The 22,500-nt window shown below is 66.2% G+C and overlaps 2 protein-coding genes across 33 annotated transcripts in view; one reads left to right on the forward strand and one right to left on the reverse strand.

Moving 5' to 3' along the window:
• Window positions 1–3,887, forward strand: part of SLC22A12 (solute carrier family 22 member 12) — a 5,490-nt gene extending 1,603 nt beyond the window's left edge. Inside the window, 7 exon segments of the mRNA XM_084895712.1 lie at window positions 1,002–1,095; window positions 1,097–1,211; window positions 1,214–1,216; window positions 1,584–1,692; window positions 1,842–1,936; window positions 1,939–2,044; window positions 2,496–3,887. Coding sequence (XP_084751838.1) covers window positions 1,002–1,095; window positions 1,097–1,211; window positions 1,214–1,216; window positions 1,584–1,692; window positions 1,842–1,936; window positions 1,939–2,044; window positions 2,496–2,559 — 586 coding nt within the window. The 3' untranslated portion in view covers window positions 2,560–3,887.
• A 1,792-nt stretch (window positions 3,888–5,679) lies between these two features.
• Window positions 5,680–22,500, reverse strand: part of NRXN2 (neurexin 2) — a 100,965-nt gene continuing 84,144 nt past the window's right edge. For 18 of the 32 annotated variants that reach the window (XM_084895758.1, XM_084895781.1, XM_084895780.1 and 15 more), the window contains 3 exons: window positions 19,600–19,925; window positions 17,548–17,626; window positions 5,680–7,553 (listed from right to left, as the gene is read on the reverse strand). In XM_084895758.1, the coding sequence (XP_084751884.1) occupies window positions 6,670–7,553; window positions 17,548–17,626; window positions 19,600–19,925 (1,289 nt within the window). In that variant the 3' untranslated portion in view covers window positions 5,680–6,669. Of the gene's footprint in view, window positions 7,554–7,981; window positions 8,050–17,547; window positions 17,627–19,599; window positions 19,926–22,500 lie in introns of all 32 variants that reach the window. The other 14 variants (XM_084895764.1, XM_084895776.1, XM_084895765.1 and 11 more) reach the window with 2 other exon arrangements.

The raw sequence follows: 22,500 nt of genomic DNA on the forward strand, positions 1-22,500 counted from the left end.
GGCCTCAGCGCGGGCCTGCTCAGGGACGACGGAGCCCAGGAGGGCACAGGGCACCCAGGGCACCCAGGGCAAGGGGGAGGAGGAGCCCCTGCTTCTCCCGGGCCCCGCCTCTGGCCTCTCCCCGGCCCCGCCTCCAGCTTCTCCCCGGCCCCGCCTCCAGCTTCTCCCTGGCCCCGCCTCCAGCTTCTCCCCGCCTCCGGGCCTCTCCCCGCCTCCAGCTTCTCCCGGCCCCGCCTCCAGCCTCTCCCCGGCCCCGCCTCCAGCCTCTCCCGGCCCCGCCTCCAGCCTCTCCCCGGCCCCGCCTCCAGCTTCTCCCCGGCCCCGCCTCCAGCCTCTCCCCGGCCCCGCCTCCAGCCTCTCCCCGGCCCCGCCTCCAGCCTCTCCCCGGCCCCGCCTCCAGCCTCTCCCCGGCCCCGCCTCCAGCCTCTCCCCAGCCCCGCCTCCAGCCTCTCCCCGCCTCCAGCTTCTCCCCACCTCCAGCTTCTCCCCACCTCCAGCCTCTCCCCAGCCCCGCCTCCAGCCTCTCCCCGGCCCCGCCTCCAGCTTCTCCCCGGCCCCGCCTCCAGCCTCTCCCCGGCCCCGCCCCCAGTTTCTCCCCGGCCCCGCCTCCAGCCTCTCCCCGGCCCGCCTCCAGCTTCTCCCGGCCCCGCCTCCAGCCTCTCCCCGGCCCCGCCTCCAGCTTCTCCCCGGCCCCGCCTCCAGCCTCTCCCCGGCCCCGCCTCCAGCCTCTCCCCGGCCCCGCCTCCAGCCTCTCCCCGGCCCGCCTCCAGCCTCTCCCCGGCCCCGCCCCCCCGTTTCTCCCCGGCCCCGCCTCCAGCCCCACTGGTGCCTCCCATCGGCCAACCCTAAGGAGGCCGCACTGGCAGGGCCCAGGAAAGGCGGTCTCAGAGACACCCTCTGCCATCGAGGCCTCGGCGGGCGGGCGGGCGGGCGGGCGGGCGGGCCTGAGAACGAACAGCCCTGACGGCCCCGCCTCCGCCTGACGCCCCGCCCGCCCCCAGGTTCGCCTTCGGCTTCACCTTCTTCGGCCTGGCCCTGGACCTGCAGGCCCTGGGCAGCGACGTCTTCCTGCTGCAGGTCCTCATGGGGGCCGTGGGACACGGCGGCCAAGCTGGGCACCCTGCTGCTGCTGGGCCGCCTGGGCCGCCGCCCCACGCAGGCCGCCTCGCTGGCGCTGGCCGGGCTCTGCATCCTGGCCAACGCGCTGGTGCCCGCGGTGAGCGGCCGGGACCCCGGGGAGGAGGCCTGAGCCGGGAGCAGACCCGGCCCCTCCTCGGAGGGGAGGCGGCGGCGGAGGGTGGGGCCTGACCGGGCAGGGGAGCAGGGATGGAGGGGGGCGGTGACACTGGAAACTGTGGAGATGGAGAAGGACTCGGCGATGAGTTGTGGGGACGGGGGCAGGGAAGGGGGTGCAGGAGGACCCCCCTGGGTCTGGCTCTGGGGGATTAGAGAGGGTGGCTATGTCCACTTAGGACCCGGTGCATGTGTGGGGCCTGGGGACACCCCAGTGGAGGGGCAGACATGGGAGGTCAGGGAGAGCGCCTCCAGCTGACGCTGGCCCTGCCATCCTGTCTCCGCCACAGACATGAGGCCCCTGCGCTCGGCCCTGGCCCTGCTGGGGCTCGGCTGGCTCGGGGTGGCCTTCACCTGCGTCTCCGTCTACACAGGGGAGCTCTTCCCCACCGTGCTCAGGTGAGGCGGGCCGGCCCCGCGGGGCGGGCTCAGCCTGGTGTGTCTCTCCCGTGGGGTCTCGGCTGACCCTCTGCCCCTCCCCGGGCAGAGCAGGGCTGGGCCGGAGCGGGAGGGCAGGCCGTGCTCCTCACCGGGCACTGCGCCCACAGGATGACCGCGGTGGGCCTGGGCCAGATGTCGGCCCGAGGGGGAGCCATCCTGGGGCCTCTGGTCCGGCTCCTGGGCGTCTACCACCCCTCACTGCCCTGCTGGTGTACGGCGCGGTGCCCGTGCTGAGCGGCCTGACCGCACTGCTGCTGCCTGAGACCCAGAACCTTCCGCTGCCCGACACCATCCAGGATGTGCAGAACCAGTGAGTAAACCCGGAACCCGGGCAGGCGGGCCTGGCCACCTCCCTCCCTGGACGGAGGAGCAGCAGAGGCCCAGAGAGGGGACGGTATCGGCCGGGAGTCACACAGCGCGTCCGTGAGGGACGGAGGCCGAGGGCTGGGTCTCCCGGCTGACAGTGTGGGTCGTGTGCCCTGTTTTCGTTCTGTGGCCCAGCCGCCCAGCTCCACCCGGAGAGCATCAGGGGGAGGGGTGCAGCCCTGTGTAAGGGGGAGCCGAGGGCTGGATGGCCATTGTGGGGTCTCCCCTGGCCCCGGACTCTGCCCCAAGATGCCGGTAAGGCTGTCACTGCCCATCGCCCTGCACCTGGGCCCTGAGAGCAGCAGGATCGGCTGAAATCCTCAGGATGGACACAGGTCAGAGGTCAGGGGTCACTGCACCTTCAAGACACAACTCCTCCGCCTCTCTCCGGACAGGTCGGTGAAGAAGGCCACGCAGGGTGCCCGGGGGCCGTCTGTCCTGAAGTCCACGCAGCTGTAGGCTCCTGAGCACCGGCGAGGGCCAGGGGAGCTGCTGTCCTCCGCTGACAGCAGGAGCCGGAGGCCTGGACTCCCGGGGCCCGGGGGCCGCCCCCCCGGCCATCCCCTGCTCTCACCGAGGAGCCGCCTCCCACACAGAACGGGCACCGGCCGGCGTGATGGACAGGAGGCCACTAACTCCACCCGCGGGGGCAGAGGAGCCGGGGCGGGGACGGCCGCCTGCGGTCCCAGCTGCCCTCCTGCCCGGGCTCAGGGGCTCAGCGCTCCGAGGCGGGTCGGCACCTGTGGTCAAAGCCGCCCGGCTTCTCCGCCTGAGGGCTCCCGGGGATGGCGTGCTGGCTCCTCAGCCTCACCCGGAAGGCGGCTCCTGGCCCCTCCTCTGCACACTCAGCCACACAGCCAGGCCCGCCTGGCGGCCACGTCTCCTCCTGCCTCCCCCGCCACCTCTCCGCCCGCCACGGCCTCCCAGACCCAGGCCGTGTCCTCATTCCGGGCCCAGGCCCTGCCCGGGGTCCAGTGGAACCCGTACCACGGCCCCTCCACCCCCGGCTGCCACCCCCAGCCTGCGAGTCCCCGGGGACCGGGGGGCCCCAGCTCCCACTCAGAGCGGGCGGGCGGCACAGCCGGGGGAGACGAGAGCGAATAAAGGAACAGGACTGGCCGTCAGGACTCGGCGATGGGCCCGCGGTCTGCGGGTGGGGCTCCTGGCTGGGGCTCTTTCCCCAGGCAGCCTTCCCGCCCGGGGCCCCCTGAGCAGCTGCCCGCTGCCACCCCGTTATGGGCCCGGCACCAGGCGGGCACCTCAGGGCACCTCTCCGTCCATCTTTTCCCGAGGCTTCGAGGTGGACTCTGCCGGTTCCCAGAGGGGAAGCTCAGGCTCCGGGAAGCAGGTGCCGTGACCTCAGCCAGGAGGGGCCGCGGGCGGCGGGCAGCTCAGGCCTCAGGCCCGCGGGCAGCGGGCAGGGCCTCCCTCCGAACCGGCGAGGTCCCTGCAGGGTCCTGAGGGCCCCGCTGCCGTCCTTCCCGGCGGCCACAGTCCTCGGGGCCAGGCCCGGCCGCTCCGCCGCCAGAGGGTGTCGAAACCGGGCACGCCGCGGAGGGAGACGGTGCCGGGCACACCGCGGAGGGAGACGGTGCGCCTCCGCAGCAGCCACAGGCCTGCACCGCGGCCAGGCGCAGCCCCCCGAATGGCAGGTCTTCCCGGGGGCGCCCCGGCTCCATGTCACCTCCGGGGGACGTCCCCCGAGGGAGCCCAGCACGGCCGGCCGAGCTGTGCTCCCTCCCCCGGGGGCTTGCAGGGCAGGTCCTCCGGGTCCAAGGCTTCAGTCTCTGCCAGCTCCCTCCCAGGCTGTCCTGTTCCCCGCTAGGTGGTCTCTCCTGGACACCCCCCCACCCCCAAGTACTAACTGCATGAGGGCGTGCCTGAACTGCCACCCCCGGGGCCAGCCAGACCCCGAGGGCCCCGCCAGGCCCAGGGGCCGAGGTCAACGCCAGGAGCCCCAGACAAAGGCGGGGAGGCCGCGGGGACCATCTCTTACCAATGGGTAAACCGAGTCAACGGCAGGTCCAGGAGCCTCTCCTCGCACCGCCGAGCCTTTGAGCCGCCCCCCGCCCCCCACCCAGGCCAGGAGCTCCCTGCCTCCCTGTGCAGGGGGGCCCTCGGCCTGCAGCCCCCTGCCCCCGCACTGCCTCCTCTGGCCCCGGCTCCTGACGGCTGGTCAGGGCTGTTCTAGAATTCCTGAAGTAAGGATGCTCCTCTCCTTGCCTGCTGCCTGTGTCTTTTCCTTTGGCGGGTGGACAGGGCAGGGCACCTCGGACAGAGCGGCGGCGGAGGGCTGGCGGGGCCTGCCCCAGCCAGGGCCTCCGCCAGCTTCCCCGCGGGGCGGACGCGGGCCTGGGGGATGCTGACCTCAGGCTCCGACTGTGAGCAGCGAGGGAAAGGGCACCAGCGCCCCCCCCCACCGGAGGGGCTGGCTAGGGGGGCAGAGAGGTCAGGCCATGGAAACCCCCAGCCCCGGACTCTGGGGAGGACTCCAGGACCTGAAGCTGCACCCCGTGGGGGGGGGGGGGTAAGACAAAGGCTGCCCCCCAGAATGGAGGGAGGGGGAGAGGGCTCAGCTGGGATGGAGCCCAAGGGCCTGGGGTGTCTGAGCTGAAGCATGGACCGGGTTTGTGCGCGGACACATGCATGGGAGCGAGCTGGGCAGCAGCAGATGCCGTGGGGGATGGAGACAGGATGAGGCGGGCCATGCAGGGCGAGGGCGTCCGGAGCGGGGACGGGGGCCGCTCCCTGAGCAGAAGCAGGAGCATCTGAGCCCCCTTCCTGCTCAGGGCCTGGCGGCCGCCTCCGCCTCCACCGGGAAGACAGGTGCACGCCCCCTGCACCCTGCTCTCCTGAGGGTGCCCGACGCCCACTCACCTACCGCCCCACCTCGCACCCGCAACCGAGGGGCTTCCAGACAGGCCTGGCCGGTGGCTCCGGTGGTTAGAGCGTGGCCTTAAAGTGCAAGGATGTGGCTCTATTCCTGGCCCAGCACACGCGAGAACCAGCCAGTGACTGTCTCTCTCTCGCTCTGCCTTCCTCCCTCTAAAACACCCACCCAGCGCCTCTCAGCTCGCCTGGGCCTGTGTCTCCGCGAAGGAGCAAACCCCCGAGGGTGAGGAGTGCTGGGTCTACTTCCTCCCGCAGCCCAGGCGCTGCCCAGGCAGCCAGAGTGGACCGCAGAGGTGCGGTGGGCACAGGGTCCCGACTGCTCAGGCTGCGGAAGGGACAGGCTTGGGGTTAGGCAGGACTGGGGGCAACTGTGGCCCGGCTCCCGACTCCCCACCTGGAGACCCGGGGCAGCCAGGCACGCTCTCCCCACCCAGAAACCGGCCTCGGGGCTGCGGCGTCCACGCGGGGCCCTGTCTGCACTGGGAGGAGCCAAGGCCCTACAGGGTGACCCAACCAGGGCCAGAGCCCAGCGGGCTGCTCCTGCCCCATCAGCCGCAGCGACGAAGAGAAATCACCCCGGAGCCGCCATGCTCAGCCCCGAAGTCTGGGAGCTGCCGGCCGAGGCTCCGGGGCCAGGGCCGGGCCCCCAGCAGCCCCGCCCCGAACAAACGGCACGGGACCTTCGGGTTTGGAAAGCTTTTGTTTTCTTTTCCCACACATTTCCGGGGTTGGGGTGTTTTCCAAGACTTAGACACATTTGTTAACAAAGAGAGAGAAAAACGGGGAGCAGGGAGCCCATGGGCGGGCAGGGAGCTCAGCAGCGGGAGGGCCGTGCCTCCTCCCTGCCCTGCTGCCGGTGCCCAGCGGTGCCCAGGCTGCTGCTCGGACACTGGATATTTGTCTTTAATATAGATCTGCGTTTGCCTTCCCTCCCCCCGCCCCCCACCCTGCTCCTCCAGCAGCTTCCCCCACAATGCACCTCGCCCGGCGGCACCCAACGAACAGGCCTTCCCAGGCCCCGGCCCAGCCCCTTCCCCGCCGCCCGGGAAGGCACCTCTCCCAGGTGGACGGAGCCCGGCGCTGGGGCCACCCACTGCCCCACCCGCCCCCCACTCCCTCGCTGGGCCACTCGCCCACCCTCCCCCTTCTCCCACCGACTCTGGAAACCCAAAGGGAGGAAAGGGAGAAACCAGACGCACACACACAATGGGAAGGAGGGGGGGCCCGAGAGACACTGCAAGCCTGGGAGGTGGGGGGGGGGGGGTGGGCTTGGGAGGGAAGGAAGGCGGCAGGGACGGAGGGGAGAAAGAAAAGTCGGCGGAAATGAACCTGACAAAACCCGCGGCCTTCCTTCCCCACCCAACCCCACAAAATAAAACTACCCCTTAAAAAAATAAATCAGCCCGGGGCTGTGAGCACCCGCCCGGCCCGGGGGCAGCGCTGAGGGGCAGCCGCCGGACTGACGGCCGCCCGCACGGTCGGACGGACGGTCGGACGGTCGGCAGGAGGAAAGGGGCGAGCTTGGGGTTTTCCTTTTCTTTTCTTTTTTTGCGTTTCCTCTTCACGAGAGAAGTCCGAGGCAGCCGGTGTGGGTGGCAGAGCCCGGGCGGGCGGCGCACCCTCCCTGGGACGCCTGGACGGACAGGCCGGCCCGGCGGGCGGGCGGGCGGGCGCGGCTCAGACGTAGTACTCCTTGTCCTTGTTTCTCTTGGCCTTGCCGGGCGCCTTGGGCGCGGCGGGCGCCTTCTCCTTCACCACCGCGCCGTTGCTCTGCGCCGAGTTGCTGATGTAGTTGCGGCTCTGGTCCACCTGGTAGGAGCCCTCGTCGCGGTTGCGGTACTTGTACATGGCGTAGAGCAGGATGAGGATGCAGAGCGCCGCGGCCGCCACGATGCCCACCACCATGCCCGTGGTGCTGCTGGACTCGCGGATCACCTCCACGGCGCCCGGCCCGCGCTCCCCGGGGCCCGTGGGGCCGGCTGTGGGCAGACGGGGGAAGCCGGGGGCTGCGGTCACGCCGGGGCGCAGGGGCGGGGGCCGCCGCGGCTCGAAGGAGGTGGGGGCCCCGGGCCCCGGGGGCGGGTTCTCCTGCAGGGGCTGCAGCGGGTCTCGGTGGTTCATCTTGCCCGCGGGCAGGTTGGGGGCGGGGGCGGAGGGCGCCAGCAGCACCCCGGGGGCGCCCGTGGCCCCGTCTGTCCTGAGGTTGGGCCGGGGGGCGGGCTTGCGGGGGGCCAGCAGGGTGGTGCGGTCCGTGGCCAGGGGGAAGGTGGTGTAAAAGTCCTCGTCGTCCGTGGGGGGGAGGCTGGAGTCAAAGACCTCCCCGGAGGCGAAGCCCGAGGCCTCGGCGGGCTCCTCGCAGTCGCTGTCGTCCTGCTCGGCCTGGCAGGGGCCCCCCGCGGGCGGCCGGCGGGCGGCGGGCGGGGGCAGGGTGTCCTGCGTGGCGCCCACGCCCGGCAGGAAGGGGTAGAAGGTGGGGGGCGGGGGCACGAAGGGGGAGCGGGTGGCCACGGGAGGGGGGTCTAAGGAGTCCTCCGTGATAATGGGCAATATTAACTCTCCTCCTAGAACAGAGAGAGAAGAGAGAGGGCGCGTCAGCGCGGGCCGGGGCGCGGGGCGCCCCAGAGCGAGAACCGCAGCCTCACCCCCAACCGTCCCCCTGGCCTTGGCGGGGCCTGAGCGGGCTTCCCGCCGCCCGCGGCCGGCCGCGCTCGCCCTAGCGGCAGCGCTGGTCCCGGGCTCCCGGGCTCTGCTCCCTGGGCTTTGTCTAAGGAACCAAAAGGAACAGAAAGGAAAGGAAATCGAAAAGAAACGGAAAGAGAAACTCTACTGGCTTAGACTTTAAAAACATACAAGAGCAGCATTTAAACAAGCCTAACAACAGTACTCTTAGGGCTTTTTTTTTTTCTAGATATGTCTTTTTTTGCTTGTTTTTTTTTTTCTTTTGTTTTTAAAAAAGAAGATAGCATACCACGGAATTCAGGCAACTTACATCAACAAATAGGCCGTGTGATTTTAGCATGAAGAAAAAAATTACAAACAGAGCTGTGTAAGCGGGTTCTCCCGGAAAAAAAATAAGAAAAAACAACTTTTCCGCACCACGTTTCCTGTCTGCCTGCTCCGCATCTCCCTCCCTCGCTCTCCTCGCCCTGAGCACCTCCTCCGGAGACTCTCTCCTCCTGACTGCGGCCCTCTCCCCATCACAGGAGCAAAGCTGGACTGCGGGGTGCTGTTGAGGGACCGTTACCCCACGGTGTCAGGGTGTCAGGGCGTCAGCGTGAGGGGCGGGGGCGGGGGGAGGGTTTGGGGAGAGGCACGGGGGGGGGGGGGCGGGGGGGCTGTGCAGGGATTGCTCCAGGTGTGAGGAGGGCGCCGATGCCATGGGAAGGAGGTGGACGGTGAACTGCAGGGGAGCCATGGGGAGGGGAAATTGAAGGTGGGCGGTGACCACGAGGAAGAGTGGGCAGGGAGGGTCTTGTTCCATAGGCCTTACTCTGGGAGGGGAGGGGAGAAGCCAGGGTGAGGCAGGGAGGTGGGGGCGGGCAGGGACACTAGGTTCCTGAGCTTTCCCTAACTCCCGACTTTCTTTCTTCACCCTCCACCTCTGACCCCCACTGACTCCCCCCGCCCCCTCCCCAAACCCCCATGGGCCTCCAGGACCTGGCCAGAGCTTGACTGCTGCTGGCTCTCTTATTATTGTTAAAACAATAAAACAACGGAAAGAAGAAGAAAGCAAAAAAAGAAAAAGAATACATACACAGCCGTCTGGGAAGGAAGCATTTGCTAATAGGGGGCCCAAGGGGACTATTGGGGAGGGCTTTGGGGGGGTTAGGTCTAATGAGGCGGGACCCCAGAGCAGAAACTGCAATTCCCATCAGCCCCAAAGGGTGAGAACTACAACTCCCATCAGCTTTTGGAGGGGTATGGACCACATTTCCCACCAGCCCCTGGGTCAACAACTACAACTCCCATCAGCCCATTGGGCCCCCTCTCAACCCAAAGCACTGCAGTCTGCTAGTGTTGGGTAGAAGGGAGCTGGAGCCCGGGTTCAGGGAGGCTGGAGGGGCTGGACGTGCTCTCTAGCTCCCAGGCAGCGCAGCACAAGCCCTGCCCCCATCTGAGTCTCCTCCCTGGGCTCTGCCGGGCGTGCTCCTCACAGATGGCACCACGAGCTCTCCACCCCTGTAGGAAGCACCCTAGGGCTCCGCTGCCAGGCCAGCCTGCCACTCTGCAGCCAGGCCAGCTGCTCACACCTCCGCTGCTCAGACTGCCAGCTCCAGCAACCTGGCAGAGCCATCCTTGGCCACACTAGCCAACCGCAGCTGAGATCTTGCCATTGAACTCCAAGTCTTGCTGAGTACCTCGGGCTGCTTTTCTCACCAACCTCCAACCCACCCCCCACCCCACCCCCCCCTGAGCAGAGGCTCACCTGCACCCAGGTTAGGAAGCCCCCGGTCGCCTGGCCCACACGGAAAAACGCAGCCAAGCACAGAGATGTTTGTGGAGCTGGGTCCGTCCTACCTGCGGCTGCACCTGGAGGCCACAGACTGCTCTGCCGTTAATTCTCGCGCGACCCCGGCGTGTTTCTTTCTCTTTCTGGACCTCCGTTTCCTCGTTATACAATGAGGGTGGGGCCATGGCCTGCCTCCCAATCACCTCCAGCCGACAGCTGAACATAGTGTGTCCTCCCTCCCCGCCTGAGCCCAGCACCTGGCCCCTGGGGACGGGGCCACCTCAGCTCTCAGCTGGCAGCCCTGTGAGTCATAGCACCCTGGCCTGTTATGGGGGGCCCCCTCTGGATGGACCCTGAACACATCTGGGGGCCTCACCGCTGGCCCACCCACCTGCCCCCTCCTGACCTTTGCCTTCTGTTCAGAACACCTTCCCCTGCTGGGGTCTCTCATGGTGCGAATCCCGCCAAACACCTCCTCTTCAGGTGTGAGCTCACTGCCAGGAGAGGCGAGGCCTCTGTCTGGCTCCCTGGCCCAGGGAGGGAAGACACATCACCGAGCGTCTCCTCTGAGCCAGGCCGGCTGGAGGCGGTGAAAGGCCCTCTCCCCGGCCAGGGCCGCTGGTCCCGATACCCTTCCCCCACCCGCCCGGGCCACTGGCACTGCGAGGTCAGCCTGCAGGAGCCTTGCTCAACCCCTAGCCGTCCCCAATTTAGACCTGGAACTGGAACACCAGTTGCTCCTGGAAACTTGAGGACTGAGGCTGGCCAGGCCCAGAGCACAGGGTTGGGAGTGCCTGCTGGGGACAGGCTGACCAGGGCACAGGCCGTGGCTCCCTGCCCTCTTTCTCACCCCCATCTCGACCAGGGATGCGGAGGCATCAGGCCTGGGCCCCACAACCATCTCCTCCAACTTGTTGGCTCCCAGGTTCCCCTGCGCAGCCCCGCCCCGCCTCTGGAGCCCCCAGGCCTGGTCACATGGACCTCTTTCCCCTTCCCTTCAACTCCGTCTGCTCCCCGGCCTCCACACCTGGCACCACCTCCACCCCTGCTCTCCTGGGCCTTCATCTACCCACGGCTTTGAGAGCATCTCCGCAGTGTCCTGCCTTCACTGCTTCCCTCCTACCCCCCGCCACACTGTCCCCGTCACCTCCACCTCCACCCTCCACATCGATCCCAACCCCACACCGCTTCCCCCTGCACCGCACCCTCAGCAAGAGAACGGCTGTCAGACCCCAGGCCGCCTCCCTTCCCTGAAGCTCTGAAGCTGGCCTGGGCTCTGGGGCAGCCCAGTCTCACACAGCATGGACACTGGGCTCTCCTGGGCTGCACTCCGGTGCAGGAAGCGTCAGGCAAGCCTCCCAGCGGGGACCTAGGAGGGGAGGGTCCCCAGAGACTCCTCACTGCGGAAGTCCAACTTGGCTGCCCCTCCCGCTGGGCATGTGGGGGTGCAGCTCCACACCAAGGGTGCACACTGGGCGGGGCGCCCCTGGTCTGGTAAGGAGGGCAGCAGCCCCCGCCCGGCAGCTGCAGCATTTGGGAAATGCAGGTGCACTTACCACGGACGCCACCCCCCTGCTCTGAACCTGAATTCCAGCCCCACTTGCTGGAGGATTCCCTCTGGCGAGGAGACCACCAGCCGTCACCGCACCTCCTCCCCCAGCCCCAGCCTGTCACAGGCCCACATGCGGAGCCCCCTCCCCCACCCTCCCCCCACCACCCAGCTGCCTTTAGGGAACAGAAGAGCCCGACTGGGAATCTACCCACGAATCCCACTCCCTCCAAACAGGATGTGCCCACCCCCAAAGGCGTGTCTGGAACTGAGGCTGAATGTCAGAAACTCAGCGGTCAGCTGGCTAAGGCCTCAGCCACCAGGTGCCCTGCCCAGGCTGAGGGCAAGGCCAGAGCCCGAAGAGCAATTTATGCAAATGAGAAGGAAGGCAGCCCTGGCTGGCCACAGCCTGTGGGTGCCAGCAGCATCTCCCGCACCATTGGGCAGAGGAAGCCTGTCCTCTCCTGCGCACAGCCCCACCCTCCGGGCCCAGGACCTGCAGCTGGGCACGCGGGCGCCCGAGAGGCTTCAGCGCCCACTCACCTGTTCCAGCAGAGGACCTGCATGATCGTGTGCTGTGACCTGAAGGACGGGGCCCTGCCCAACCCAGAAATACCCGCCCGGCAAGGGCAAGCACCTTGGTGGATTCAAGGTCAGAGGTGGAGGTACTTGTGTGCACGTGTGCAGGAACAAACCACTCTGAGGGCCTGCTTCTGGGCACCTGGGCATGTCTCTAATCACGTGCATACATGAACCTTGATGGGTCCGAGCATGTGAGTGTGCCTGTCAGCGAATCTGAGCCTAAACAGACATGTGTGCACATAAGCCTGAGCTCGTGTGCACAGGTGTGGGAGTGTGAGTGTGCTCCTGCGGACATGTGAACATGCCTGTGGGTCTGTGCACGTGCCCTGTGCTCCTAGGGTCACCTCTTTCCCCAGACTCACTTTCTCTGTCTGCTGGGTAGCGAGTCATTTCCCAGATTCCCTTGCAATTAGCTGTGGCCACGTGACTGAGCAGTGGCAGTACCGGCCCGGGAAAGCCTCCTGTGCATGATCCTCCCTGCTCTTTCCCCTCCTCCCAGGGACCTTGCGACCCCCTGTTGAAAATGGGGAGCCCCTAAGTGGAAGGAGGCTGGATTCTCAAAGCGCCCTTGAGGCAGTGGTCAGGTGCCTAGGGCTCCCCCAGCGTAAGAAGCTCCCCTTTTCTGAGAAACCCCCGAGACCCCAGGGCACTGGTGACACAAACGGATGCTCCTGGATCAGAGACTTGCCCAGAAACGGTGTCATGGGAACCTGTGCATCACACAACAGCCCCAGGACACGAGCAGCTGGGCAGGTGAACCCCGTGATGCGGCTCGGGGCTGCGGCCCCACCGTAGCTGTGATGACCGGGGCAGCCGAGCTGAGGCACAGGCACCGGGGCCAGCGCCAGGGAGGTCAGGGCGGCTGCCGGCCACTGCCTCCTGCTTCTTGTGACAGACAAGTGAGGAGACAAAGGCAGGCAGGACGTGGCGCTGCAGAGATGAGGGAACAGAGGGACCCGGCAATGTGGGGCCGGCAAGTGTCAGAAGAGGCGCTGCTTCCAAACCCCACATCGTCAGACAGGACTGAAACCCGCCTTGTGGGACCGCGGCCCAGAGCTCCACCTGGACCGGGGCTCAGCCAGGCCCAGGAGCAGACCCAGGTGTGGCCACTCCCACCAACTGCTCCCTGCCCTCAGACATCACCCCTAAACCGAGACAGGCCTGGGGAATGGTCTGGAAGGGTCCCTGAGCGTGGTCACTGTGAGCCTTCACCCCACCTTCGGGGCCCTTTCAAATACGCATGAGCCGGAGCGGATGTCAGTGCTGCAGGCCCCAGAGGGCATTCTTCCCCGCCCACTGGGCATGTGGGGGTGCAGTCCGTGACCCACTGTGATGGCCCTGAACAGGGGAAGCCAGGAAGCACCTTCCAGAGGGCAGCGCCAGGGGGAGGGTATCTCTCCCAGCAGCAGAGGAGGGTTTAAGGACTGTGCTCTGTGCTCTGCACTCTGTGCTCTGCTGGCGGACTTCCTCGCGCTCGGAGCCAGGAGCCAGGAGCCGCTGCCACCCCTCCGGCCCTTTTCGATTGGGAGGCTGACTGGGGGGGTGGGGGCGGGGGTGGGGGGCGGTTCTCTGGCCCACCACTGTATTCGGGTGTGTGCTGGGCCGTGAGATCAACTAGTTGGTGGGGATCCAGACCGCACATGGTACCGAGGAGCCAGGCCAGTACCCCATGGAGTGGGCAGCCACCTCCCAGACACCTCACCTTTGAGGTCACTGCCCTCACTAGGTGGGCTTTCGGGGTCCCCTTGGGAGGGGTGGTGTGCTGTGGGCAGGAAGAACGGAATGGGTCACTGGTGACCGGAAAAGCAGACCGCAGCGAGTAAGTCACCAGCTGTCACCCTGTTTCTGCTGGCCACACCTTCCTGGGCGGCTCCCGGGGGCAGGACCGGCAGGAGCCACGTGCACCTCCCACCCAGGCCTGGCCTGCAAACCCTCCCCTCCGCGAGCCCCCCGCGAGCCCCCCGAGAAGCCGGAGCGGCTCCGAGACGGAAGGAGCCTGGGCCCCTAGTGGGCACTTGGGGATGGGCTGCCCGCACACAGGAACACTTGTGCATAACTGCATGGGGTGGGGGTGTTACACCATGGGGTGTTACACCACGGATGTTGTGCGGTGCACCTGTTACAGAACTAGTGTTACCTTAAGACACTCGGGGATCTGAACACATCTGTGCCTGCACGAACCTGAACTCAGCGTGAGTCTGAGGCTATGTGCACGCCCCTCCCTGGCAGCGGCACGGCTGACGTGCAGTAGTAGCTGCGTGCACCAATGCAGACCTGTGCGCGTGTGCCATCACTGTGGGACTTGGTGCGTGAATGCATGCCTTGAGGGGTCTGAGCATGCGTGTGTGTCTGAGAACATGGCTATACACATAAGAATGAGCTGTTGGTCTGAGCTAAGGTGAGCCTCTCAGGCTCTCTCCTGGCCAGTGGGGGTGGGTGCCGGTCTGTAAGTCAGAACAAAAGTGTGCAAGGGTCTGGACCCTGAACCTGGGCACACGGAGCTACCTGAGCATGTGCACAGGTTACCTGATGGTCATCGCACAGATGCGCTGTGTGCACAGGCACGCTCTGCGGGAAGGAGTGCACATGTTGGTACCTGAGAGCATCCCTGTGAGGGTCTGAGCACGAGTGTGTACTTGGCAGGAGCTAAACGTACACTTCTGTGAGCCCGAGTTCCTCACGTTTGTGCACCTGCACCCTGGCGGGTCTGAGCACACTGTGTGTGCAGCTGTTCTGAACATGCATCCATGCACCTGCAATTCCAAAACTTCTGTGAGCAGCTGGAAGCCTGAGTGCGTGTGTAGGATCATAAAGGTCTGAGCACATGTACATGTGTGTGCCTCGATGGCTCTGAGCACGTATGTGTACATGCTCAGGCCTGAACATACAAGTGCATCCTGCTCCTTTAGATCTAGCATGTAAGTGTCACTCGAAATATGCATGCCTTGACATGTGAGCAAGCATGCCACAGTGGGTCTACACATGCATGTGCAGCTCTGAGCACGTGCAAGTGCTGTGGTGCATTCAAGACATGCTGTGCGTGCATCTGTGCTTGGCTGGGCACCTGGGTAAGTATGAAACTGTGGGTTAGAGCAGGGGGCACCTGTGAGTCCACACCTATATGTAGTGCCTCTGTGAGACTGCATGTGTGTGCAGATGTGTGCTGCTGTGGAAGGTCAACAGCTGTTCTAGGACTCTGTGTACATGTGTGTTAAGATCTGAGCATGTGCGTGTGTCTGTTGGTCTGGGTACAACTGGCATGTGGTCTTCTAGATTTGAACACATGCACATACGTACGGAAGTGGCTACATGTGAGCTTGCTGGTAGGTCCGTAAACATGTGCATGGATGTGCTCATACGCCTCTGGCCAGAGTTGCGTGTGCATATGGGTGTGTGCCTCTGTGGTCTGAGCTTTTGTGCAAACTCAGATCCCTTCAGGGGCCCGGTGCATAGCAGTGTGTGGGTCAGGCACTGAGGCAGCGAGGGGCGGTGGGCCCGGGACCCACTGAGTGCATGCCCACACAAAGAATGTAAACACCGTGTCCAACAAGCCATACCCGTGTGACAGGATGGCCAACCTCTGGTACAATGACCGTGCGAGGTGCTGGCTCACCAAGCTGGGGGCGGGCATGGGGCCGGGTCTGTGCAGGCCTGGGTCACGGGAAAGGCGGAAAGAGGAGCAGGGATGATCCTAGACCACTCCTGGGGCCAGAGGGGAGGATCCGGCAGGCGAAAGGGGTGCGAACACCCCGGGCTCAGCCCCTGGCAGCCAGTCTCCCCCAGGCCGCCACCTTCTCCCAGGCTGACCTCGGGCCCAAGGAGGCCTGGTCCTGTGCCAGAGCAAAGGCCTCAGGTGGGGGCCGGATGTGGGTCCTGGGGAACCCAGGAGTTGTCCTGGTCCTGCCTGGCCCTCCATCAGGATGACAAGAGCCCAGCCTGAGGCATTTCAAGTGCAGGCGTGTGACACGTGTCTGGGAGCCGTGAGTGTCCTCCGGGCTCAGCGGGCTCTGCCGTCTCTCCCTCCCACGTTAGAGCTGGGAGCCAGGCCCACCCTCTCCCTGCCCGCTGGCTTCCATCCTCTTCCGCCTCCATCACGTTCTTGGCCCTTTTCCCAGGAGTGCCAGCGATCAGGGCCGTGCTTCGGCCCTTCCTCATTCCCTCCTCCCAGCACAGCACCTGCACCCTCAGCATCACACCAGGCCCGTGGTCGGCAAACTGCGGCTCTCGAGCCACATGCGGCTCTTTGGCCCCTTGAGTGTGGCTCTTCCACAAAATACCAGGGTCTGGGCGAGTCTATTTTGAAGAACTGGCATTAGAAGAAGTTTAAGCTTAAAAAATTTGGCTCTCGAAATAAATTTCAATTGTTGTACTGTTGATATTTGGCTCTGTTGACTAATGAGTTTGCCGACCACTGCACCAGGCCCCTAGCAAGACTCAGGCTGGGGCTGGGAAGCTAGGACCTCGGTGGACAGTGTGGCCCAGGGAGCCTGTCTCTGTGTGGTGGCCATCCGGGCCTCACCCCTCCCTGTGGGGGGAGGGCACCTCCTCTCACCCCGCAGTTCCCGTCCCAGAGTGTGAACACGGCGCATGTGTACAAACACGCGTGGTGGGGCCACATATAGCCCTATCCCAGAGCCCTATCCCAGGGCACGGCACCTGCAGGAACCTCAGAAGAGACGAGGCAGAGGGGATTAAGCAGAGCGGAGGAGGAGTGCTGAGCTCCCGCTGCCAGATGCCAAAGCCACGGTGGAGTGTGAGGGTGAGAGGGAGGGAGCCGCACAGCGGAGGGCAGAGGGTGTCTGCTCCATGAGCACAGGCCCTTGGGCTGCACATGGGGGCCTCTCCAGCCCCGCAGCCTGGGGCTCCCCAAATGCCTTGGTCTACAGGGGGACACAGAGGGCAGTTGGGCTCCAGCCTCTGGGTGTGAAGGCCGGCACCCTAGAACCTCACCTTTGGTCTCCACCCACACCCCTTCCGCGGCTGTGCCCACCCTCCGCATGAGCCTCTCCTCTGGGGCTGGCAGACCCCAGGCCCAGCCCCCGGCCAGGTTCACAGGGTGGACCCAGGGCACCCTGTCCCCCCCAGCTGACCGCATCGCCTCCCCGAGCCTGCATGTGCCCGCCCAGCCTCCAGCCTCCCGAACCAGCAGCCCAGGTGCCACCTGCTGGAAGGCCCTCGGGAGACGCCCCTAGAAACCCAAGCAGGGGATGCGTGCTCATGGGCTCCTCTAGGCTACAGAGCCCCTGCCCCCCTCAGCCTCAGCTCGAGGACTTCGGCTCCTCTCAGCCGCCCTCCCACCTGCTCGGGCAGCAGCCCTTGCGCCCACTGTGCCACTCCCGGCCCCTCAGTTCCCGGACGGCACTCAGGGCCCACCCTTGCTTTGCCACTCTGGCCTCTCTCTGGGGCTGCCCTGGAAGGAGCAGGCAGAGGCTGGACTGCCACCCGAGGAGCCCTCCCTCCTACCCGGCTGCTGCCCTGGCAGAATGTCTGCCACCTCCCTGGGACTGGGGATGAGGAAGCTTCAGGATCTAGCTCCTCTCCTAGTGACCAAGGGAACACCAGGCTCAGGGACTGATGGGAGTTGCAGTTCTGGACCCAAGAGCTGATGGGAGTTGTAGTTCCTAAACCTGCATTTCCCATCCCTCCTCCCCCAGGGCTCATGGGAGCTGCAGTCACTCAACTTTCTAGGGAAAAGTCTCCCTCTTCCCCTCCCAGCATCCCTTGGCTCTCAACCCCAGACCCCAAGCTAAGGACCTCACTACCTCTGAGGGCTGGGGCACCAAACTGCCTCACCAGCGGGCACGGAGGGACCTGGGGGTGGGGGGTGGGGGGACACAGTAGGGAGAGGAGCTGTCAGGGAAAGCTAAGGGCTGGCAGCAGGCCCCTTGGGCTTGGCCAGGGGGCAGGGACAGTCGCCCCCCTCCCCTCGAAGTCACAGTGGGCCCGGGGCGGGGGAGGGGGGAAAGGCACTCACCGGTACTGGGCTCACACTCCTCCAGGTCCTCGTCATCGCTCGGACACTCAGCCGAGGCCACCAGGAGGTCATCTGTGTTCTGGGGGGTAGAGGAGGGATGGGGGAAGCAGAGGGGTACAGGTGGGTCAGCAGACCCCCACCTCTTGAGGTACAGGATGGCACAGGGCATGGGGCCCCGGGCTGAGGCCACACCCTGGTCCATGCCCAGCTCGGTCATCGCGGGGTAACCTGGGCCTTGGTTCTCTGTTCAAAGGCAGAGCAAGCAACACGCCCTCAGCTCCCGAGGCACCGGGGAGGCTGGCACCACACCTGGCACCTCAGGCTCGGGCACGGGGACCAGGCCATCGGGGGCCTCTGGAGGCCAGCAGGGCAGAGAAGGGAAGCAGGGCCTGGGGCTCCTTGGCTCCAGCCTGACAACCCCATCACCCGCATCTCTCCCAACCCCCTTCTCTGAGCCGGGAACCAGGCTGCACACAATAATTAGGGCTGTGGTTGTCATGACAACGGGAGTCGACTTTGTCAGCATTTTCTCTCCTGATTGCAAAGAAAGAGAATCCCCAAGATGAGTGAGTGTAAGGGGAGGAGGGGGGCGGGGGTGTTAGGGAAAAGACCCTGGGAGGGAAACCCAGGGTCCAGGCAGGGAGGGAGCCTGGGAGACTGTTGGATGGGGGGTAGGGGGGAGGGGGCTGGGTGAAGGTCAAGATGGGAGAAGTCTGGGGGGAGGAGGGAGAAAGAGGTATACCTGCCTCTTCCCCTCTTCCCCACCCCGATCTTCATACCCCTCCAAGGGCTGGCGGGCCTGGAGGACCCCTGAGCACCCTGCATCCTGCCCCTTCTCCCCAGTCTCCCCCGGGGCCTCTCCAGCACAGCCGTGACCCCTAGGCCCCTCTGCCATGTGGACGGCCTGCCCATCACCTGCCACTCATCTGGGGGTTCTGCTGGCCTGTGTTTGGAGGGCGCTGGGCTTGTGGCTGCCCAACCTTTCTCCCAGGGCCCCCGTTCCTCAGGGCAAGGCCTGGCCTGCGAGTGCCCGCGGTTTTCGTGGTAAGGAAGGCAGTGCAGGGAGGGTCCGCCTGCCTCTCCTGCCTGGACAGCCAGTCCCAGGCCCCTGGGCACACACTGGCCGAGGGGGCCGGGAGCTCACGGAGCTCATTACAGGCCAAAGGCAGGACACACCCCACGCTGGGGGACAGAGGCCCAACTGCCACAGCAGCGGGGGCAGGGCAGCGGGGGTCGGGGGCAGGGTGACTCAGCGAGGCCCAACGTGCCGGGTGTGCGCACTCCCTGGATTGTGGCAACAACTAGGCCAGCCCCCCCCCCACACACACACACACCCCTCCCCGGGCCTCAGTGAGTCACTCAGCTCCATGGAGTCGGCCACCAGGAAAGCCGGCCTGGCCACCCGGGGGCTCATTCCCCAGGCACAGCCCCTTCTGCTGCTGCTCCGGAGACCAGAGAGGACAAGCCCCTGGGCGGGCCCGGCCGGGGCAAGCAGCTGAGCAGGCGGCGGGCGCTGGGAGGTGAGGCCCGCACCCACTGAGGGCACGGAGCCCGCTGCACGTGCCGCCTGCCGGGGCCACGGGACGCGGGAGAGCAGGACCGGACCTGCACGGCCCCGCGGGGCCTCCAGCAGGCAGAGGCCGCTCGGGGCTGCGCCAGCCTCCAGGGAGGGGCTGCCCTGCCGGGAACCATGTTCCTCCAAGGTTGCCATCTGTGCCCAGAGCAGTGCCATCCTGATCCCGCGTCTGCCACCGGCGGCCCAGCCCTGGGCGCAGCTTCCCAGATGGGTCATCCGGCCTCCGCCCAGCCAGCCTTCCTCCCGCCCAGGCGGGCATCCTCCCTGGTCTAGCTGGGCACCAAACCGCCCCCCGCTCTGGGTGGTCTCCGAGGAACAGTGGGCACCTCCACATCGGGGCCCCAGGGCGAAGGACACCTCGTGGAAGGGGACCTCGGCCGCCTCACCGGAGCCGTCAGCACCACCAGGCCCCAGGCCCCCCGGACCCGCCCGGGGCCCCCCCGAAGCCCCGCCCGGTCTGCCCAGGGCGGGCTCACCTGGGTGGTGCTGTCCCGCAGCGTGGGCGAGCGGCCCCGGCGGGTGGTGGTGGTGGCCATGGTGGTGGTGGTCTCCATGATGGTGGTGGCCATGTCGGCCAGCAGGGTGGTGGCCGTGGTCTCCGCGCTGAGAAGCACGGACGGCCCCTCCCCCACCAGGCGCAGGTGGCCCTCGGTCCGCACGTTGGGGTCGCTCTCGGCGGCCAGCGCCAGCACCTTGAGCCCGTTGTAGTACAGGCCGGACACCTGGCCCTGGAACGGGCGGCCCTGGTCCCGGCCCCCGATCTTGATGGCAGCCTGGCTGTTGAAGATGGTCAGCTGGCGGCCTGGGGGGAGGGGGGGCAGGGGTGACAGAGAGAGGAGGGACAGGCAGGGGGGAGACCAGGAAAGGAGGGAGAATGGAGAAGAGCCAGGGGAGGGGAAGGAGTCGAGATGGAAACCAGCAAGCGGGGGAAGGGAGAGAGGGAGACACAGGAGGGGCAGACACCAAAGGGAAAGTCCTTGTCAGCCACAGCCCAGCCTGGCCAGTGGGACCCAGCGCCCCTCCCCATGTCATGTCCCTGACTTTCCCACCCCCTCTCCTCCCTGCCCTCTCCTCCCCGCCCCTTCCCTCCCCTCCTCTCTCCTCTCCTCTCCTCTCCTCTCCTGCTCCCTTCCCCACCTGCTCCCTCTGCTTCCCCAGCGCCCACACCCAGCACCCAGCCCAGCCCCAGAGGCCCTGGAGCGGAGGCCCTGGAGCGGCAGATCGCACAGAGGCAGACGGAGGAGGCCGCAGGCTGGGCCAGTGTTAGTGCGAGTGCGTGTCAGAGTAGAGGGCGGACAGGACAGTGCGTGCGGACAGTGCGTGAGGGTGGGAGAAGCCGCCAGGGCCTCGCTCTGCCCTCCCAGCCACCGCCAGGCCTGCAGACCTCCGGCCAGGCTCCCGCTCTCCTCCCAGGCCCCGCACCGCCCCGGATCGCCCCGGAGCGCAGCGGCCCCCAGGGACAGGACGGGCGGCACGGACGGAAACGTTAAAGGGACCTGTCGTGGCTGCTGCAGCCAGAAGAGCAGACCGCTCCAGCTCCATCCCACTCCAGCTCCATCCCACTCCTCACGCAGCCGTCCCTCCGAGCTCCCACCTGGTGGGTCTCTGTGCCTCTGGTTTTAATGGATCTGGGGGTCGGTTTAACCCTCTGAGTTTGTTGCTTTGTTTGGTTTTTAGAAAAGATATTTATTATGTTTAAGTTTAGATTTAGCTTTGGTTTTGGTTTGGCTTATTTTGGGGAGGGAGGGGGCAGAGGAACTGGCGCTGCCCCCCGCCCCGCGGCCGCTGGCGCTGGGGGTTAGGACCTGGCTGAGCCCTCGTTAGCTCTGGTTAGTGCCTCGTTAGGATCTGGTTTAGAGTTAGGTGCCTACGCCCTGCCCCAAGCCCGGGCTGAGGACAGTCCAACTTGTGAAACCCTTTCTCTCTTTGGAAACACGCGTTCCGGGGACACCCACCCCCCTGTGTCTGCTCGGCCCCTCCTGCGGCAGCACCGCCCTCGGCCGGGGGCAGCCCCTCCACCTTACAAGTGGGGGGCCGGAGCCCCGAGAAGCTGCGCGCTGGTGACGGCACTGGAACGCCAGACCCAGGAGGGTCACGGGGCCCAGGACTTACTTCCGGCACAAGAATGAGGAGAACAAGGAGGAGGAGAGGGCCCCCAGCGGTCAAACACGTTTGGGGAGTCTGTTTCTCTCTCCGGGATGTCTCAGGGGGCCAATTTCCTGTTCGCCTCCCTGAGAGAGCGCGGCCTCGCCTCTCCGGGCTCCGCTCACAGGTCTCTCCGGAGCATCTCTGGGCCCCGAGCTTCCCGGACACATTGTGAAATGGGAAAACGGATTCACCCAGCAAATATTTATCGGGCACCGTCCACAGGCCAGGTGCTGCCAGCATAATCCCCCAGGGATGCCAAGCCTCCTGCCTCCCCCTCAGGCACCTGTGTGTGTGTGTGTGGGGGGGGGGGCCGCCATCTCCCCGGGAGGGAGCTGAGCTCCGGAGGAGAAGGCGAGGCCTGACCCTCTCCCCCAAGGCCACACAAAGGCTGAGCTCCTCCTTCAGGCGGGAAGCACTGGATGGAGCCAGTCCTTCCCGTCCTAGGAGAGGAAGTAGAGGCCTGAAGAGGAGGAGGAGGGGGTCCAATCTCCAGCCCAGCTCTTCCCGCCTGGACCAGGAGTCCCAACCCCACCCCGGCCCGTCCTGCTCTCCCGACCCCTCGGGGTCACAAGCTGTCCCAGCCTCAGCCCAGGCGGCTCCCTGCGCCTCTCTAACTCCGGGAGAGGGCGGTGGCGATGGAGAGGAAGCTCCTCGGTTAGCAAACGTGGCCCCTTGGCCCCACCTGCCATGAACTCCTCAAAGGGTTAAAGTTCGCCCCGCTGGAGGGTCGGTGCGGCTGGGGCTGCAGGGTAGCGATGCCTGCGCAGCCCCTTTAACTTCGGTCCTGCCCGGTTTATCATCTGGTTATCGGCGTGTTTAGTCCCCCTGGCTGGGGCTGGAGTGAGTTGGGGTTTAGTTGGGGAAGGCCCCGGTGGCGTTTAGAAGCACAGTTAGCAGCTGGTTAGATGGAGGTTTAACAGGTCAGCTTCCCCCCTAGAGTTTAGCCTTAGAGGTACAGAGCTCGCCCCCCCAAAGGGAATGGGATGGCCTGGCCCTCGGCCCCAGCTCCCCTGTGACAAGTGGCCTTCTCCCTCCACCAGCAGCCCCTGGCAGCCCCTCCCCCGCTCTGCAGGCCCGGCTCCCCCTCCCCCTCTGCCCTCATCTCCCCCGACCCCCACTACCTCGGGGGGCCCTTCCGGACCACAGCGGGTCCACTGCAGAGAGGGGCCCACTGCCACTTTCTTGGGGGGCCTTTCCAGTAGGACCTGAGGCCCCCGCTTTCCTTTTCT

Source organism: Pipistrellus hanaki (genome assembly GCF_964339955.1).
Source record: "Pipistrellus hanaki genome assembly, chromosome: 9".
In the NCBI taxonomy this organism is placed as follows: Eukaryota; Metazoa; Chordata; class Mammalia; order Chiroptera; family Vespertilionidae; genus Pipistrellus; species Pipistrellus hanaki.